At 40.0% G+C, this 20,648-nt stretch overlaps 1 protein-coding gene across 6 annotated transcripts in view; it reads left to right on the forward strand.

The window, feature by feature from the left end:
• The window catches only part of LOC140494702 (mesoderm induction early response protein 2-like), an 87,549-nt gene that overhangs the window by 38,246 nt on the left and 28,655 nt on the right, over nucleotides 1-20,648 (forward strand). For all 6 annotated transcript variants that reach the window (XM_072594199.1, XM_072594201.1, XM_072594197.1 and 3 more), the window contains 2 exons: nucleotides 6,674-6,762; nucleotides 7,728-7,800. In XM_072594199.1, the coding sequence (XP_072450300.1) occupies nucleotides 6,674-6,762; nucleotides 7,728-7,800 (162 nt within the window). The remainder of the gene's footprint in view (nucleotides 1-6,673; nucleotides 6,763-7,727; nucleotides 7,801-20,648) is intronic.

Genomic DNA, 20,648 nt, shown 5'->3' on the forward strand with positions numbered 1-20,648 from the left:
TCACATACATTTGGAAGACTAAAACTGTTGGCTCTTTCAGTTAGAAACATATGTGTCAATAGTTATTGCTTTTTAAAAAAAACTTGCATTTATATAGCACTGTTTAATCTTAGCATGCCCTAGTCACAGTCAACGAAGTACTTATGAAATGCAGTTGTTGTCATAAGTACACCTTAAAATCCAGTTTGTACTATGTCCTTTGTAGGGTGATAGTTTACCAGGTAATTTGTTTAATGCTGTTTGTGAAGAGCTAAATGTTACCTAGATTCATTGGTTAGCCTAACAAAGAAGAAATAAAGGGAGCTTTGAGGAGAAATCCCTAAAAACTACTGTTACACAAATAGAAGCTTTTCCTCAGCTTCTGTAATACTGACATGCCATTTTATCCTTGTCCTCACACACCCACTCCATATTGTCACCAGGAGTTGTACAACTGGACAGGGATGCAGGCTGTGGGACAACAACCAAGACTCTAGCAGTCTTGGTTCTAGAATTCAAGCCACCAACTACACATCTAATGCAAATAGACAGAAGCTATTATATGTGAAGCCTCTCATTTTATTCTGCCAATCTATACCAGAGGAATTGTGACCTGTTGGTGATGCTGTTGTGGCACTTTGAAGTTGAGATTAGCTATCTCTGCAGATACAAAGCCAACATTCTTTTTGGTGGAGGAACGTGAATGGTCGGTGAGGAGGTGGGCATTGTGATAAGTGGTCATAGAAGAAGAAAGAATAGGTGACCACTTATCCGTACCTGCAAAGTTGTTCGAAGGAATGTTCCTCTAATTAATCTGGATTATGTTCAAGCCTAAATTCTGTAAATCAAATACGCAGTTGATGGTGGCAATTGCGTGCTAATGAGTATGATTGTCCACTTAGGAAATTCTCTGTCACTGGTCGTTGGTTCTGTGGATCCTTGTGTGGTTGTTGGGCCTACTCCTAGAGCTGCAACTTTGATCACACACTTGCCAAACTGTTTTTGGGAGGTAGAAGTGGTGCATGGCCTATGACCTTGAGATCATTGGCACTCCTTTCCCCGGTTCCTTTTCCGAACTTTTTCTTCCTGAAGAATGTTCCCAAAGAATTGTCTCCCTTCAAACAGGAGCTTCCTCTGAACGAGGATCTCCGATGAGTTGACATCTATGTTACATTTCTTGATGGAAATCTTGAAATACTTCAAGGGAGACTTTGAAATACTTGCTTTGTTCTCTCGTTTAAGTGCCTTCATTCCTTGAGTTGGGCAAAGATGATTTGCTTTGGTAGTCAGAACTCAGGTATCATGAGCATGTGCCTGGCCCAATGGAGTTGAGTTCGGGTGATTATGGCCTTGATTCTGATGCTGTTAGCTGCTTCAAAGTTGCTGATGTTAGTACATCTGTCCTCCCAGCTGATGTGGAGAATCAGTTTCAAACAGTGTTGATGATACTTCTGAGGTGGTGTGTATATATAGTCCAAGTTTCAGAGCCTTTTAGAAGAAGCTTGATAGCCTTATACACAAGGATCTTGGTATCCGCGCAGATGTCACGGTCATTGAAGTCATTCTTCGTTAGGTGTCTGAAGGTTTTGCTTGCCAGTTGGATGTGATGTTGAATCTTCACATCGTCGTCACCCTTAATGAGTGGTAACGCCCCAGGTGGAGGGATTGACTGGAACTTGACCTGGGATCAGTTGATAAAGAATTTGAATCTTCTTGAGGTTGAGGGTGAGACCAGCTCTTCTGAGAGAGCAGAGGTGACATTGTCATCAATATGCTAAAGCTTCACAAGTGAGGCCAGTGTCATTTTCTTCAGGGATTTCAACTGATTGAGGGTGAAATGTTTTCAGTCCATCCTGTGGATAATGACCACACCACTGGGAAGCTTGTTCTTTACAAGATAAAGAATAGTGGCAATCAAGATGGTTGAAAGGGTGGGAATGATGACACATGCCTGCTTGACAACTATTCTGACCTGAAATGTGTTCTCATATTACTGTCAGTGAGGACTATTGCCAGCATTTTGCCATGGAGGACATTGATGAATTTTATCGGATAACCAGCCTTTGGGGTCTTTCATAGCACTTCCTGATGGATAGAGTCAAAAGCCTTCATCAAATCAATGAAGGCCAGGTGGAGTGGTTGGTGTTGTTCGTTGCATTTCTTTTGGAGTTACCAAACTGAAAATCATGTTCCATGGTTTTGTCAGAAGCCCACACTGGCTATCAGGAAGGATTTCCTCAGAGACTGGGAAAAGATACCTCACAAGGCTTTGAGTAATGATCTTACCAGCGATGGAGAGTAGGAAAATCCTTCAGAAGATCCCATGGTCCAGATTGTCTCCTTTCCTGAAGGCGATGGTGATGGTAGCATCTCTGAGATTGACAGAAATTTCTTTTTGTCCCAGATTTTCAGGAACAGTTCCTGGATCTACTCCAAGTCTGAAAATCTTAACTGGAATCCCAATTTACTCTGTGGATCTTCTATTTTTCATGTGTCTTAATGGTGTCTTCAACTTCTACCACACTAGCTGGGAGTTCAAAATCATCTTTGGTGGGGAGTTGGGATATTTCATCAAACATGTCATTGTGTATGATTGTTTTGCGGTTTAGGAGAACTTTGAAGTGTTCTCTCCATTGGAAGTTGATGTTTTCTTTATCTCTTAAAATGGTTCCATTCTTGCTCTGCACCGATTTGAGGCCAAGAGTGTTGGTCCATGTATTGCCTTGATAGAACTGAAGAAACTATGAGGCTGTTGAGCTTGTCAGTAACGAGTTGCAGCTCCTTCGTTTTCTCAGTCCATCATTGGTCCTTGATTTCTGTAGTTCTTTGTAACTCCAACTTTGCTTGAAGTTTTTTAGAGGATTTGTAGCTAAAATTCTAGATAAGGTTGTTGACTTGCTCACTGAGCTGGTAAGTAACATCATCAGTGCGTCTCCGGTGAAGTGTTGGTGTTTTGACCCACTTGTTATTTATTTGTCCTGGTTTGCTGAGGTAGATGGGGTATCATTTCGACTGGGACAACACATGCATCCTTGGACAAGCCAAACGAAGACACTCACGAGAATTACTAGAAGCATGGCATTCTAACCGGAACGCTATAACAAACACGTCAAGTTAGACCCCATCTACTACCCCCTGAGAAAAGGAAATGACTTCACCACAGGAAATGATATTACTAACCCAAAGAAACCCAAAAATATAAATAGAAAGCAAGAATTTTCAGCATTGTTTCGCATGAGACCCATTGAAGCTGTTATCTAGTAAGGTAACGAAATATCTGGAAATGAACCTCCAAGCTCAGCAAGCAAGCTTACATTATCGAGGACACCAGAATAGATGGGGACAAGATTATGATTTCTTTCAACGTGACTGCATTGCTTACCTCCATAGACATCTCACTCGCCAAGGAAACACTAGCCTCGCTACTAAACAGACCAGTGATGCAGACACCCTACAACACCAACACTATCAGCAAGGACAGCACCCTCAAAACTACTGGATCTGTGCCTCACAACCCACAGACAAATCAACGGAACACCTCTGGGATCGCCAATATCAGGATTAATAGCGGAAGCTGTAATACAAAGACTAGAACGGACGGCCCTTCCCACTATCCAGCCTAAACTTTGGATCAGCTATGTGGATGATACCTTTGCCATTACCAAATGTGCTCAACTGGAAGAAACCCATCAACTCATGGACAACATCCTCACCGGCTTAAAATACACCAAGGAAAAAGAGAACAACAACAGACTTTCCTTCCTGGATGTCATGGTCAAACGAAAGGCCAATAGTGAGCTCCAGACCAGCATATACAGGAAGGCCACCCGTACAGTTAAAGTACTCAACGACAACAGCAACCATCCCAACACACACAAATGGAGCTGTGAGCTGTAACACACTGCAGCACCCCGGAGCTGTGCAAAGCTGAAGAACAACCATAGAGCATCTTCAAAAACAATGATTATCCAAAAAGTATAGTCTGCCGGTACCAACGCAACTGACCACAACAGGAAGACACAACATGTCTGGATACACTAATCACCTTACCATACATCAAGAATGTATTGGAAATGACCACCAGACTGCTCCAACCCTTAGGTGTCATGGAAGCCCATAAACTGACAAGAACAGTATGACAACTACTGATGAGCATAAAGGTTCCCGTACCCACAATTAACAGAATTGTTGTATATGGCAAAATGGAAGAAACCTAGTCATCAGGATACACGTACACCAACTAGCCACCAAGAGACATGATCAACTAACACTTGTGCCCATACACATGGAAAAAGAAGGACACTGATTCGATTGGGGCAATATATTCATCCTAGGACAAGCCAAATCAAGACATACACGAGAATTCCTGGCGGCCTGGCATTCAACCCTTAAGTCCATTAACAAATGTGTAGAGTTAGACCCCATATCCCAACCACTAAGAAACAAAACTGGAAATGATACCACCTACCTCCGCAAACAGAACACATAAATAGCACATGGGACAGAATACCAATGCTTCACTGGAGGCACACTGGTGATGTTGCCTAGTTTGGTGTTGAAAGTCTGCAAACAAACTTAGCAGCTCAGCGAGCAAATCAACAACCTCCTCCACCTTTGCTGATTTTATGAGTTCTCCTCTTTGTGTCACTGTGATGTTGTTTTGCCAGGCAATGGGAGCTTTCCTGCTCTCGTCGATGAGGTCTTGCATGATACTGTCATTCTTGTCAAACCAGTCTTGGTGTTTCCTGATGTTCTCGCTGATGGTTGCATGACAGCATGAGATGATGGCTGATTTCAGCTCTTTCCAAATTTCCTCCACTCCATTAAAATGAACTCTTTGGAGATTTTGGCGAAGATATATGTTGAAGGTTTGCTAGTCTGCTCAGCTGTTCAAGCCACTCAATGTTGAGTTTTTTTCTGAACTGTTTCCTTGTCTTAAGTTGCTTCTGATGGCATTTGATGGACATTGTAGAGCAGATGAGCAAGTGGTCTGTCAGCAGTCATGTACACTGATCATCACTTCCAAAATGAGGCCATCTTTTGGTCTTGGGATTAATGATGACACAGTCAGTCATGTTCCAGTGCTTTGAACATGGATGCCTTCAAGAGGTCTTGAAGATTCCTTTTTGCCAAAACAGTGCAATGATGATGATCATGATGACCAGCTGGCGTTCATACTTTTGGTGAACAGGAGAATCCCATTGAAGTTACAGTTCCTGACTTCTTCCTTTCTAGATGGTTTCTTTCCAGAGTTGGGTGTCTTTTCCAACCCTGTCATTGAAGTCCCCAAGGGTAACAGTTTTATTTTCCTTCGGGATGTTGGTGAGTATGGTGCCAGGCATGAGTAGAAGCTTTCTTTGGACGACTCTAACAAGGAGAAAGTGAGGATTGCAGATACTGGAGATCAGAGTCGAGAATGTGATGTTGGGAAAGCGCAGCAGGTCTGGCAGCATCCAAGGAGCTGGAGAATCGACATTTTGGGCATAAGCCCTTCATCAGAATGATGAATCCTGATGAAAGGCTTATACCCGAAACGTCGATTTATCTGGCTCTTGGGATGCTGCCTAACCTGCTGTGCTTCCCCAGCAACACACACTCAACTCTGTGATATCAAGGGTTGGAACGTAGACATTCATGACTATTGCCTGCTGGTTTTTGGCATGTTGTAGGCAGAGAGTCATGAGGCTATCATTGATGCCGACAGGGACTTCCAAGACTCAGTTGACAAAGTTGTTCTTTGATAGCGCATCCAATTCTGTGTGTCCTGGTTTTTCCTCTCCAAGAGAAGGTGTAACCACCTCCTTCTACTACTATTATTATTACTACTATTACTTGTGTTAATGGGTTCAAAATTATAATGTCCTCTGATGAAGAAGTTTGTCCTAAGTTTCCTACTGGATTTATTGGTAACTACCAACCTTATATGTGTGGCCTCTAGCCCTGTTCCAACTTGCAAATGGAAACATTTTTCTGACGTCTACTTTTCAAACCCAAACTTTTGAAGACCTCCATCATCAGGTCACACATCAGTCTTCTGATTTCCAGAAAAGAGATTATTTTCCCTGATGTACATTATCTCTATTCTAGCATAATTGTAGCAAATCTGGTTTTGTACCTTCTCCAGTGCCTCAAAACTTGCTGCTGGACTGTAGATGTCAAACCATTAACAGGACTCCAACTGATGAAGTTGCAATGTCCACTGACCAACTGGTTGGCATGTGGAAGGGAAACAGACTTTACAAATGTCAGTTCATTCATTGAGAATTAACTGCTGAAGGCCCACAAGCTTGCAAAACTGCTCCTGAAACTTCTAGCCACATTGTGTTTGTGTGTCTTTTGTCTGAAATCATATCTTAAATCAACTCAAAAATTTGCATCTTGGATCAGTGTTTCAGTTTTTCAAAAAATATATCTTGATCATTGATGGGTTCAGATTCTATTTGGAATATGCTCAGAATTAGCATTGTTGAGACATTTAATTTGGTGACTTGAAAAAATGATAAGCTACTTTTTGCGAAAATGAGCTCCAAAATCCTGTTTATTTTATTGATACAAATGCATAATTTTTTTCTTAATGTTGCACTTTTTGGTCAGAATAATTAACACAATAATTACATGACAATTATTGAAATGCAATAAAAATATGATTTCCTTGATTAATTGTAATTAAATTATAAACTTATTTTGTTTCCAGCTAATTCTATTGAGGATGATAAGGAACTGTCATTATCAGATGAGGATTCTGAAGAAGATGATTCCATTTTATCTAATGACTGTAAAAAGGTACAGTTTATATTTTCATTCCTTCACTATTGAAAACTAGTTATTGCGTATTTCCAGGTAAGTTACTATCAGCTGGGGACATCTGTCACAACATAACTTTTGAGTATTGAATTATGCTTTCTCTTCAAAACAACTTTAGCCATTTTTCTTTTTAGTTTTATTAGTTCATTTTTGTTTTGTTCCCACTCTTGGTGTCTGTTAACACTGCCAATCTCTAGTTCTAGCACTGAGTCACTGTTATGTAATGTGGAGTGGAAACTATCTAATTTTTGGAACCGGGCTGTGCCAGAAGGTGCATCACAATTGATGTGAGTGATTCTGAGCTGAGATGATTAGCTAACTTACCTATTCTTCATTGCTGCCTAATAGTATCTGCTGATAAAAAGCACAGATTATTGAATGATGAAATTATTGATGCTGATTGTGATGTCTCCTCTGGAATATTCATCTGATAGCTTGTCAAAACTGATCCAGCTCACATGTATAATGGTTAATTGAGATATTGAAGGGTTCTCTTTGCTTACTACTGAACTGTACCGGATAGCAGATCAACAAGGACATTTTGACGGTGGAAGATGAGTCTGAGATATGTTTTATTACCTAAAATAGCTTGTTCAATTTCTTGTTTAATGTTTGGGAAAGCAGTGACTATAATGTACACTGGTTATTTAACAGTTAGGTTTTACAGTTAATTTTGAATCCTATAAACAACTGCTGTTTCTCAAAAAAAAAATTTCACCCTGTTGTCAAATCACTCCATGGTCTTGCTGTTGACCTCTCACCCTTGAGTGGTTTCAACATATCACTGTATATACTGTTGTGCCAAAGTAGAAGCTTATCCCTTGGTGAAGACTGAATGATATAATCAGCTTTGGTTAAAAGTTGTTGCAATTTGGTTGAGACTTGAGGATATATTTCACACCTTAAAGAAGAAAGTACTGAAAGTATATTTTGGTTTATTTCAGGAGATTATGGTTGGGCCTCAGTATCAAGCACCTATTCCACCATTTATTGGCCGATATAGACAAAATGAGAAAGGTAAGAATAGGAGAAAGAATATAATTTCTTCTTCATTGGTGTTTCCTTTTTCTTAGTCCTCTGGACTTAATGATTGATTCTTCTTTCATATACAGCACTGTTTGAAATATATGCATTTGCATGACCCATAACATTGTTAAAATTTTATCAATTACCATAAAGTTTTAACAAATATATAAATACTTGTATACATTTCTAAACTGTATGCTTCATTTTGCACAATACAACATTCTAGGATCGTAATGAATACCTTTGTACAGTTTGATATTTTAATGTTAATAAGTAATGTGCAGTTTATTGAAAGGCATTTACTCCTGTACTATTGTAGCAGGGCCAACAGGCTTCAATACTTGGCACTTGCCTTTCTGATATCAAGCATTAATCAAAATTTATTGTGATTCAATGTAGAGATACTGACCGGTCCTCTTACCATTAATCAACTTCCCTAACTGGTAGTTCATGCTAAGTTCAGAAATGCAGAAACCTGACATTTATCTATGTGAAGAGCTGTGTTTTCTTTCCCATGACAGTGCTGTTGCCAACAATGGACTTTGAAAGTGGCAACCATCTTGTCACTGCCTTGTCCCATAGTCTCTAGTCATCTGTAGATGATACTTACCTAGCTGATTGAATTCATATTCCAGTCCTTCACAAATTGTTACGAAGTCCAAATTCCTGCTCTAAGTCCTGTGCTTTTTTGCAATTTGATTCTTCCCACTCTCCCCTTGTGCCTTATACCTTGCTATTGATATCAAAAGTCTCCTACCTTTTTCTCCAGATGTCTCCACACTCTCGCTCATTCTACCTCAATCATCTCCATTACATTAACTGTCATTGCTGATAATCTGACACAGTTCTGCAGTTGTTCTCTATCTCTAATTGAAACCTAAGTACAGAATTTTGGTCCAAAGCAGTAAAATAAAGAAAACAAAGTTTAGAAAGTTAAACATTACAGTCCTTCTTTGTGAAAAATAGAAAAACAAAGAAACTCAATTAATACTTCAACACCACAGTCCATAAATGCCTAGCCATGCTGGGCTCACACTCATTGTCTCATTTTTAATTTTCTAATTTTTAGAACTGGGCTGCCGGAAGGTGCATCACAATTGATTTGATTAACTCTAAGCAGAGGTGATCAGTCAGCTTACCTATTCTTGATGTGGAGGTGCCAGTGTTGGACTGAGGTGGACGAGGTCAGAGGTCACATGACACCAGGTTATAGTGCAACAGTTTTATTTGAAATCACAAATCTTTGAAGCAGTGTCCCTTCATCAGGTGACTTGGTGAAGGAGCAATGCTCTGAAAGCTTGGGATTTCAAATAAACCTTTTGGACCATAACCTGGCGTTGTGTGGCTTCTGACCTTCTCTATTCTTGATTGCTGTCTAGTTATTGTCTACTTGAAAAAAGCACAGCACAGATTATTGAACAAAGAGATTATTCGCATTGATTGTGATGCATCCTCTGGGTGCTCACTTGATAACCTGTCAAAATTGACTGATCAGGCTCACACGTATAATCCTATATTCTCGCTTTCAAAAGTCTTTCAAAGTATTGTTCAGCCAATCTTTTGATCACTTCACTTAGTTCAATATACTTGTTCTTCCTTTTTATTCCATATTTTTTCTGCTTCACACTGTAAAGTATTCTGAAAGCCTTTTTCAGTGTGTAAGATTTTCCATAAGCATACTTTTGTGAATGACTAAATTTGACTGTTTAGAATTGCTACACTGTCTAGTTTAATGGGTAAATTATTACTTTTCTGCTGAGAATATCTGGTATAGATGTGTGAGTAAAAATAAAACAAAAAATTGATTCAGTATCCAATGATGTATGTCAGTTTTGTGGATCTAGTGCTTTACAAGTTAGTTCAGGTGACCATTCATATAGTTGAATGAGCTAGAGGTTTAACTTTGACCATTATTTTAAAATGGAGTGCAATTTTTTTACACCTGTACCTTTTTATAAACTGAAATACTGCTCAGTTGAGCTAGTAATAAGATCAAGGAAGTCAAAGAGTAATCCATTGAGTATACTTTTTTTAAATAACCATTAAGTTTAATTTGCCTGAGTTTAATTATTGTAATACAATAAATGCCAGTTAGTGGTGGCAATAAGCTTATGAATCCTACTATTGTCATTATTTGATATCATGCACTGGTGTTGATTCGAAGTATTATACTCATCTTATTTTGTGTATACCTATCTGGCTACAGCACTGCAAAAAAACACTTACGTAAATTACATTAATGAACATTAGTGCATTATTCAAAATAAGTTGGCATTTGTGGCTGCTTATAACCACTTGCAACACAATAACAACTTCTATTAATGTAACAGTTTTGATCTAAACAGCTGTCCCAAGCCACTTCACAGTGTCATTCTAAAACAAAGTGTGATACTGTGGCACATAAGTTGTTTGAGCAGATGACTTAACTTGGTCAAAGCATGTCTTAAAGAAAATAAAAACATAAGCTAAGGTGGCAGAAAGTTGTATGGACAGAATTCCAGAAATTAAGATATGGCCATCAGTAGTAGAGCAATTAAAATCAGGGATGTTGAAGAATCTAGAATTAGAGGAATACAGATACCTCTGGGTTTTATTTGGAGGGTGGGTTTAGGTTTCAAATGATTGAGAGCTCTGGAAAAAAAATGAAACATCCGGATTTCATCGCAAACTTTAAAATGACTTCTCTGAACATCATGCTTTTTTGCTGGATTAAATTAGTCTGTTCTGAGAGACTTGGCTTCTCTCTCCATCCTGTTGCTCTTTTCCTATAATTAAAGACACTTTGGCTATCTGGCCCTTTCTCTGTAGCAGCTGTGACTGAGACACTTCGGTTCCCCGCTAAATGTGTGACTAGCCACAGTTTATACTGTTTTTTAAAGTTTCAGCTTAATTCTATTCCTGGTCAGAAACTTACTGTCGTCAAAGTACAATACTTCCCAGTGCACCTTTTGATATTCTACTCCCAAATAGCCTTCTGTCTTCATTCGCAACATTTCTCTCCAAACATGAACAACGGTCATTGGTGCTTCATATTCACTCCACCCTACATAAACTTTGTCCCATTAAGTGACCCCTATCTCTCAGTCTGAGCTCCCTCCTATTATTTTTCTTGAATTGAATTTAATTTATTGTCACATGTACCGAGGCACAGTGAAAAGCTTTGTCTTGCGAGCAATAGAGGCAGATCACTTAGTTAAATAGCGTAGACAGTTAAATAATAGGTAAACAACGGCAAAAACAAAAACGCTAGTACGGGTGAATGTTAAGAATTTGTGAGTCCATTCAGTATTCTAACAACAGTAGGGTAGAAACTGTCTGGTGCGTGTGTTCAGACTTCTGTACCTTCTCCCCAATGATACAGGTTGTAGAAAAACATTGCCAGGTTGGGATGGGTCTTTGAGGATGCTGGAGGCCTTTTCTTGACAGTGGGCCTGGTAGATGGATTCTACAGATGGGAGGTTGGCCTTTGTGATTGTCTGGGCTGAGTTCACCACTCTCTGTAATTGTCTCCGATCTTGAATGGTACAGTTGCCATACATCCAGACAGAATGCTCTCGATAGTACACCTATAAAAGTTGGCAAGGGTATTCTCCATCATGCTAAATTTCCTCAGCTGCCTGAGGAAGAAGTGACATTGTTGGGCCTTTTGTAACCGATGCATCCACATGAAGAGTCCAAGAAAGCTGCTTGTGGATGACCACTCCAGGAACTTGACGCTCTCCACTCTTTCCACCTCTGTGCTGTTAATGTGTAGGGGGGCATGAGTAACATCCCGCAGAAAGTCAATGATGAGTTCCTTGGTTTTGCTGGCATTGAGAGCTAGGTTGTTCTCAGTGTACGATTCTTCCAAATCTTCCATCTCCTCTCTGTAGTCTGTTTCGTCACCATCTGAGATTCGACCAATTATGGTGGTGTCATGAGCGAACTTGTAAACATCTTTACTCTGGTTACAGGGGAACCTCAATTATCCAAATACCAATTATCTGAAAATTGGATTATCTGAAGGAGATCTTGAGGCCCCGATAGAAACATTACATCAAAGACGTGTTTCCAGCAGTGATTGTGTCTTTTGTTTACAGTGATTAAACAGGCACTGTCTCCAAATGACTGATCTCCTGCACTCTCTCTCTCTCCCCACACTTTCCCTGGAGTTCTACAGAGGAGTGCATCCTAACCCCACCCCACCCCAGGAATAATCTCTCCAACTTTGTCCTGTACAGGGCAAACATGGAACCTGTCAAAGATTTACAGTAAAAAGTTGTATGTGTATCTGTGTGTGTCTGTACGCTATTTGGAGACTTAGCCCACAAAAGCAGCAGCAGTCTTGTTGTTGGTATGCAGTCCAGATGCCCCGGGAAGGGCCGGGGTTGGGGGGCGGGGTTGGACTGGTTGGGGTTCAGGGTTGGACCAGGGTGGGGTTGGGGGCAGGATCGGACAGGGTTGGGGGCGGGGTCTCGCATGCTTTGTGTTGGGGGCGGGATCTCGCGTGCTGTGCGCTGCTGCAGTCTCCTGAATAGGGAGCAGACTTTAAAACTCCAAGCCCCAGAGGAAAGGCATTTAATCGATTTTTGGAATAATTGATTATCCGAACGAAATAGTGCCCACCCATCATGTTTGGATAATCAAGTTTCCACTGGATTTGGTGACACATCATGGGTATACAGTGAGCACAGTAAGGGGCTGTGTACGTACCCCTGGGGGACTCCAGTGTTGTGTGTTGGTGAGGATGAAATATTGTCCCCATCTTCACTGATTATGGCCTGTGGGTCAGAAAACTTTTCAACCCATGATCCCACCACCTAGAAGGACAAGGACAGCAGGCACTTTGGAATATTACCTCTTGCAAGGAGCTCTTCTTTATTAAAATTCAGATAATCCAATGAGCTATCACTACTGCTTCCCTCCCTTCATATTGATTCAGTGAAGCCCCAGCCGCCCCAGTCCCAAACTCACTTCATTCTTTCTCTAGTTTTCCTCAGTGACTGCTCATATCTTAGTGGTTCAGACTTTTCTCCCATGTTCCCCAGGAGTCCTGAGACTCCTTGCCAGCAGCTAATTAGCTGTACAGTTTCAGCCTTTTACCAATCAGCTGACTGCTGCTGTGCCTGAATATCCCTAGATCCCAGATCCTATCTCTTTGGCTTTCCTTTCCAGCTGAGTTGATTTACTTCTGATACCAACTCCTTTTTCCTTTGACCAGACTGTAGTCCAGCCACACTGTTGTCAACAATTGCTTACCTTGCAGCTGCTCACTCTCTTTTCCTAAGGCTCCATTTCACACAGCAGCACTCCAGCGATGAATCACTGACACAATTCCAGCTCTCTGGCTTCTGAGTGCAGAATCCCACTGCTCGTGGCTGTCCTTTTCACCAACCATGTGAAGCAAGCTAACAGCACTTTAGCAGCATGTAATCACCTTTTCTGAGTGTTTCTCACAGACTGACTGACCCTTGAACTGATTTGAGAAACCAGGCCCTGTCCTTGTTCCTAAATAAATCAAATGAAAAACCTTTGATTGCTTTGAGCTCAAATGTTGCAATCTCAACAAACTGACTGCCCCACCTTACTAATGGATGAAAAGAAATGCATTTTATTTTTTAAAATGCATTTTATCGCATAACTGATATTAAAGATTTTCACTGTTCAATTACTCTGACCTTTGAAATTGGCGTAACTATCTGTTCTTCTAATCCTAGTCTCTTGAATATTCTCAGTGTTAATTGTTCTATTTATGATTGGTCCTGGGCAGCTGAATGTGTACCTATTTCCCATCCCTAAATCTCTCAAATGTCCTTCTCTGCTTTAAGTTGCTCCTTTAAAGCCTGCCTCTTTGACCATGTATTGTTCTGTCAGCCCCAATGTCACTTATATTGCTATGTCAAATTTTACTTTATAATGGTCATGTGAAACCTTTTTGCTATGTTAAAGGAGCTTTGAATTACAATTTGTTGGTGTTGGTGGTGTTGGAGGAGATTACAGAGATGGGAAGGGGTGAAACTATAACAGAAAATTGAAAACCAGATTGATAATTATAATATTGGTTTGTTGCTTGATTGTGGTAAGCCAGTGAATGTAGAAGTGATGGGTTTTTTGTTCCCCTTTTTAACTTTTGTTCATTTCACATGATTGCTTTTAGACAGTTACTTTCCACTGTAACAATTTGGGTTTCACTGAAACTGATCCTTAAATTTAGCAGAATTCCTGTATTTCTTTTTGTAAGATATGGTACTACTATTAACTGAAATGCAGCAAGTCGCAGTCTTAACCACATTCTTTATTTCTCGGTGCGTGACGTTATGCTGAACTAAGTGTAAACTATGATTTAGAGATTGTCTGTCAATTTCTACAGTCAGTAGATTGTACATTGCTCCTCTTCCTTTTATCCACTGGGTGGTAGCAATTAGTCACTTTTCTTTCCAAAAGGTAAATTATACAGCAGGAAAATACCTTCTTCAGTGTCTAAAAAATATTTCAATCAACCTCTTCAGAGATGTTATTATACAACTCTGGTGCAAGTGGGACTTGAACCTGGGTCACCTGCCTCAGAGGCAGGGACGCTACTATAATTTTTCTAGTAGTGAGCAATACTTTATCCAGAAGAGGCTCCAGAGAGAAATGTCATTAAGCTGAATTTAACAACCGGGTTCAAGAAATTAGACTAAAAAATTGTGTCCAGAGCCCATATTGTTGGCGGCATAGACTTGGTATTTTTACTGCAGACGGCCTTCTCATTGACTGCCTGAGGGCCTGATGTCCAATTTGAATACAGCAGGTGGATTGTCTGTGCTGCCAGCCTCATCCTACGACTGTCTACTGTGGAACCGCACAGAGCCGCCATGAAAGATAAATCTTGGTGGTATCTTGGCCACAACTCTTGTTAGAGACAAATGCAAATTAAAACGGAGAGTGGCTGATTGGGACAGGCCTACTGTTTGCAGGCAGACTGTTCCAGGGGTGTATCATTGGGACCATGAGGGCTGCTTTTCTTTCTCAGGCCTCTTCTGTCTGACAAAAAAGTCCTGACTTATGGTCCCCGCAGTTTGACCGAGGGAAGCTACTTCCCTGAAGCTAGTGGCCTCCCCATGCGGTGGGAAGGGGGTCTGCCCTGCTGTTGGCAATTTATCATAAAATTGTCTTTACCTGATCTCTAAGTTATGGAAATTGCCTGTCTTCTTCCCTCTGTGATGCAACCGTTTGATTGACTGAGCAGCCCATCTCCAAGAAATTCTGTGACTGCAGTGTAAGGGCAGGAAATTTCCTGATACAACATCCCACTGTTTTACCCACCCTCTACCTCTGCCAACCCCAACTTCTGGCCCAACAACCAGGTTCCAGTAAAACTCAGCCTGGTGTCTTCACTATCAAGTATAGTGTACAGTATCTTCTAATACTCTGCTACATTTTTAGCTTTGCTGGTGTCCTGCACAGTGGGTGCTGGAAACCATTTCCTAATTTTCTCAATAAAACAAAACAATTTCTGGAAGCTCACCCAAATCAGCGAGTCATCACAAATAAGAGAGAAACATTTATTTTTAATTCACTTGTGGGATTTGGCATTACTGGCTGGCTAGCATGCACTGTTCATTCCTAGCTGCCCTGAGAAGGTGGTGAGTAGCCTCTTGAATCTCCTGTAATCTACTTGCTGTTGGTAGACCCACAATGCCATTAGGGAGGGAATTCCAGCATTTTGACCCAGAAACAGTAAAGGAATGGAGATATATTTCCAAATTAGAATGTTGAGTAGCTCGGAGGGAAACTTGTAGATGGTGGTGTTCCCATGTGTCTTCTGCCCTTGTCCTTCTAGATGCAAGTGGTTGTGGGTTTGGAAAGTGCTGCAGATCTTTGGTGAATTTCTGCAGTGCACCTTATAGAAAGTACACACTGCTGCTACTCAGCATTAGTAGTGGATGGAGTCGATGTGATGCCAATAAAGTGATCTCTTTTGTCCTGGATTGTGTAAAGCATCTTGAGTGTTGTTGGTGTTGCACTCATCTAGGCCATTGGGGAGTATTCCATCACATTCCTGATTGTGACTTGTAGATGGCATTGCAGAGCCAGGAGATAAATTACGGTTTGCGATATTGCTAGTCTGTGACCTATTGTTAAAGCTACCTTATTTATATGATGATTCCAGTTGAACTTCTGGTCAATGGTAATCCCCAGAATGGTAATATTGGGCATTCAGTGATGGTAACACTTTTGAATGTCAAGGGATGGTGGTTAAATTGTCTGTTATTGGGAATGGTTGTTGCCAGGCAATTGTATGGCACAATTGTTGCTTTTCACCAGGATATTTTCTCAGTCTTGTTGCATCTGGACATGTGTTGCTTCAGTATCTGAGGAGTCATGAGTGGTGCTGAATATTCTACAGTCCATGTCTTCACTGCTGACCTTATGGGAATGTCATTAATGGAGCAACTGAAGGTGGATAGACCTAGGGCACCAGAGGTGTAACATGCCTGAATTGGTTGATTAGAGAAATATACCCTGAGAAACTCCTGCAGAGATGTCCAGGAGCTGAGATAACTGACTTCTAACAACCATCTTCCTTTTTGCCAGGTGTGACTCCAACCTGTGTTGAGGTTCCCCTCTAATTCCTATTTATTCCAGCTTTTCAAGGGCTCCTTGCTGACACATGTGCTCAAATGTGACCTTTAATGTCCAAGGCTATCACCTCTGGAAATTGTATCTTTTGCCCATGTCTGTACCAAAGATGTAATGAGGACAGGAGCTGAGTGGCCATGGCAGAACCTAAACTGGGCTTTAGTTAGCTGATTGTTGTTAAGTACGAGCTTCTTGTTGCATTGTTGATAACTCTTTCCATCACTTTACTGATGATCGAGAGTAAACTGATGGCACAGTTAGATTTCACCAACTTTTTGTGTATAGGACATACCTGGACAATTTTCCACATTGTTAGTAGATTGCACTTTGAAAGCAATACTGGAGCAGCTACTCGAGGGGTGGTAAGTTCTGGAACACAAGTCTTCAAAACGGTTGCAGGAATGTTGTCAGGGCCCATAGCCTTTTGCAGTGTCCCATGCCTTCAGCTGTTTTCTTTACATCAAATGGAATGAATCAGATTACAGTCGTTGAAGATTGGCATTTGTGATGCTGGGAACCACTGCATGAGGCTGAAATAGATAATCCATTTGATACTTTGGGCTGAAGATTGTTGCGAATGTTTCAGCCTTCTCTGCAAGATAACTGGGACAGAGAAGCTAATTTCTAAAAGTGCACAGGTGGTTTAACTAATAATGCATTCCAAGTAAGAAGCCAACCATCTCCCATCTCTAAGATGTGATGTCTAAGTTATCGGTAGTTAAAACATTGATATCGGATTATTATTAACTCACATTGATATCTGCTCTAAACCTGAATTTATAATGAAGGTTTTACTAAATGTAATTTGTTTGAAATGAAATGGGTACTTAATTTACCCACTGAACAAGTGAAACCTCCCATATCTTTCTCCAGTTAACAACAGTGAAAGTCTTAACTGGCTTGTTGACTTCCATTTTATAGATTTCTAAATAAGTTGCAGTTAAAAACACATTTTCACGCTTTACGCTAAAATAACCAGCATGAAGTGTACTGCAATTGTTCATACTTTGATCTTATGTATAATTCAAATCTTGTTTTTTCCATATATCTCATATATAAATCGACCCTACTATATCGCATTCATTCATTCATTCATACCGGTAACTATTCATCACTCTTTGTTTACTACATCACATCTCTATTCATTCATTCATAACTCTATTTACCACACTTGGTTTACTACAGCACATTTTGATTCATTCACTCATTCATTCAGATTGGTAGTAAGTCTATCGGTAATTATCATAGTTTGTTCACTATACATCCAAAAGTTAATATCGTTTAAAAAGTGCAGCATGAATTTTAGCCCCTCAAAAGTTGTGCCTGTGTATTAGTCGACCCCCTAATTTCAGCTTTAAAAAACCATCTTCAAAATTCAACCTACACAGGCAACATGCTAATTTTAGTTGAAACTCGTTTTATTCAATCATTCATCTTTTGCCTTTGCTCTGGGGAAACAGCAAATTGTGCGAAAAAAAATGTGGGAAAAGATACTTTATTTTCATTCTTTTGATTATTTTCAAAAAGCTACACAAAATTAAGCAAATTCCCCATTTTATGACTGCATTAAGGCCTGTAAGTTCTGTTGCTGCTGCTGAATGTTGTGTAAAACCCACCAGTTGAATGCCAGGCAGTTGATTAGTGCTCTTTAGAAATAGATTATCCTTCCTCACTTGTGAAGTGTAAATGTTCCCTGTAGAGAATCATCAAGTACTTAATTTACCTACTGAACAAGTGAAACCTCCCATATCTTCCTCCAGTTAACAACAGTGAAAGTCTTAACTGGCTTGTTGACTTCCATTTTATAGATTTCTAAATAAATTGCAGTTAAAAACACATTTTCATGATTTACGCTAAAATAACCATCATGAAGTGTACTGCAACTGTTCATACTACCGTATGAACTCATGTATAGGTTGATCTTATGTATAATTCAAATCTTGTTTTTTCCATCTATCTCATATATAAATCGACCCTACTATATCGCATTAAATCGCATTTGTTTTGTTGATCTGCTCATACAAGATCAGGGCATAAATAGACCATTAAGCCACTCAAACCTGGTCCTTTATTCAACAAAGTCATGACTGATCTGCTTGTGGTTCAAATTCCACGTTCCCAAACTATACTCTATATCCTTTGATAATGCTGTTTAACAAGAACCAATCCACTTCCATCTTAAAAATACTAAATTTATGGTAGCAACTGGTCTTTTCAAAGCAATATTTTTCCATGGTGCAGTTCTAAAATCATCATATTCAACAATAAAGCAATTTCACAACAAAAAAAATCTGACCCCACCACCACCACCACCACCACCTTCTGAGTCAAGGATCATCTGGATATTGTTCATGTTAGTTCCTGGCTGTACTGAATTTGTAGAATGTTTCTTTCAAATGTTTCACTAAATTAACAATCCATTTTTACTGGAGAATTATGTATACAGTCGTTTCTGCTATAATGCAGTACTTCCATTCTCATGCGACCACGAGTTATAATAAAATCGAGTAATAGTAGCACCATTTAAAGTAATTAGGCTGGAATCACGGTATAACCAATATACACTTTGAAAGTTCACACTTTAGAAACAGTGTTCCCAATTCGTTAATCGTGTTATAGCGAATTCCCATTAACTGAACACACATTATAGTAGGATGACCTGTACTGCTGGAATTAAAGCACGTCAGATACTCACTCAGTTGCTTGTCTCCATTGCTTGCTGCATGACTCATACTTAACTGGAGAAGTGTTAGTGCCCTGAGCTTTGTTGAAACAGTGGGCCAAATCTTCCAATCCCCTGCTCAATGGAAATCATATGTACAACTGAAGATGTAATTTGGGACTCTGGAAGCCCTGACCCATGGACCTGTATGGATATTTCCCAGGAAGTTTAAACTACCAATGAGCAGTTCCTGGGTGTGCACCCTGAATGCCTTTGACTCAGAGTTAAAATTGGACACTTTGCACAATTCCACGGTACTTATCCTGTATAGTTGCTCAGGATTAGGTTATTAAAAGAAATAGCGACTCATATAGTGAACATGCTGTTAGCAATCTTCCAAGAATCCTTAAATTTTAGAAAAGTCCCAGAGGTTTGGAAAACTATCAATGTAACTCCCTCGTTCAAAAGAGAGGGAGATGAAAAATGGATAACTTTACGCCAGTTAGCTTAACATCTGACATGGACAATGTTAGAGTTTATTGTAATGGATGTATTGCATTCAGAAATACACAATATAATCACAGAGTCAGCATGGCTTCATGAAGGAAAAATCTGAAGGCAAATTATTTTTAGAATTCCTTGAGGTATCAAGGAGGATAGGCAAATGTGAACTAGTAAATGCAATGTATCTAGAGTTTCAAAAGACATCCAATACCTTACCACACAAGGGCATTTAAGAAAATAAAAACCACTGGTGTTGAGAATAGTAAATTAGCATGGATGAGTACTGGCACACCAGTAGAAGACAGTTTGGATAAAAGGAACATTTTTAGTTTGGCAACGTGTAACTAGTGGAGTGCCCCAGGGATCCGCGCTAGAGCCACAGTTAATATGTCAGTGACTTACATGAAGGAAATGAATGCCAAAAGACAAAAAGAAGTGTGAAGGCAAATAGTGAGAATGATGCAAAGTGTCTATGGAGTTATGCGATTGGGCAAAAGCTTGGCAAATCGAATATAATATAAAATGTGAGGTTATGCACTTTGGTTTGATGAAGAGAAGAACAGAATATTATTTAAATAGAAATTGCAAAAATCTGCAGCACAGAGGGCTTCGGGTTTCCTCATGCCTTAATCTCACAGATTCAGCATTCACACTCAACAGGTAATAGGAAAGGGAAAAGGGCCTTTCGGGAAGTCTTGTTGCTAAAAATATACAAGGTAAAGTCAGACCATGCCTAGAATGCTGTGAACAGTTTTGGTCCCCTTATCTAAAGAAAGGTTATGTTGGTACTGGAGGCATTCCAGAGAAGGTTTACTCGGTTAAATCTAGGTATGGAGTAATGTTACTTATGAGGAGAGGTTGAGCAACTTGGACTTGTATTCATTGAAATCTAGAAGAATGAGGTGGAGTCCTTATTGAAATATATATGCTTCTAGGAGGTGCTTGACAAGAGTAGGTGCACAGAAACTGTTTGCACTGCTGGAGGAGTCTAGAACCAGAGAGCATCATTTCAGAGAAAGCCCTTTTAAGACAGATGAGGGGGAATTTCCTCTCTGAGGCAGATATTCGA

The sequence above is a fragment of the Chiloscyllium punctatum genome, chromosome 24 (assembly GCF_047496795.1).
Source record: "Chiloscyllium punctatum isolate Juve2018m chromosome 24, sChiPun1.3, whole genome shotgun sequence".
Lineage (NCBI taxonomy): Eukaryota > Metazoa > Chordata > Chondrichthyes > Orectolobiformes > Hemiscylliidae > Chiloscyllium > Chiloscyllium punctatum.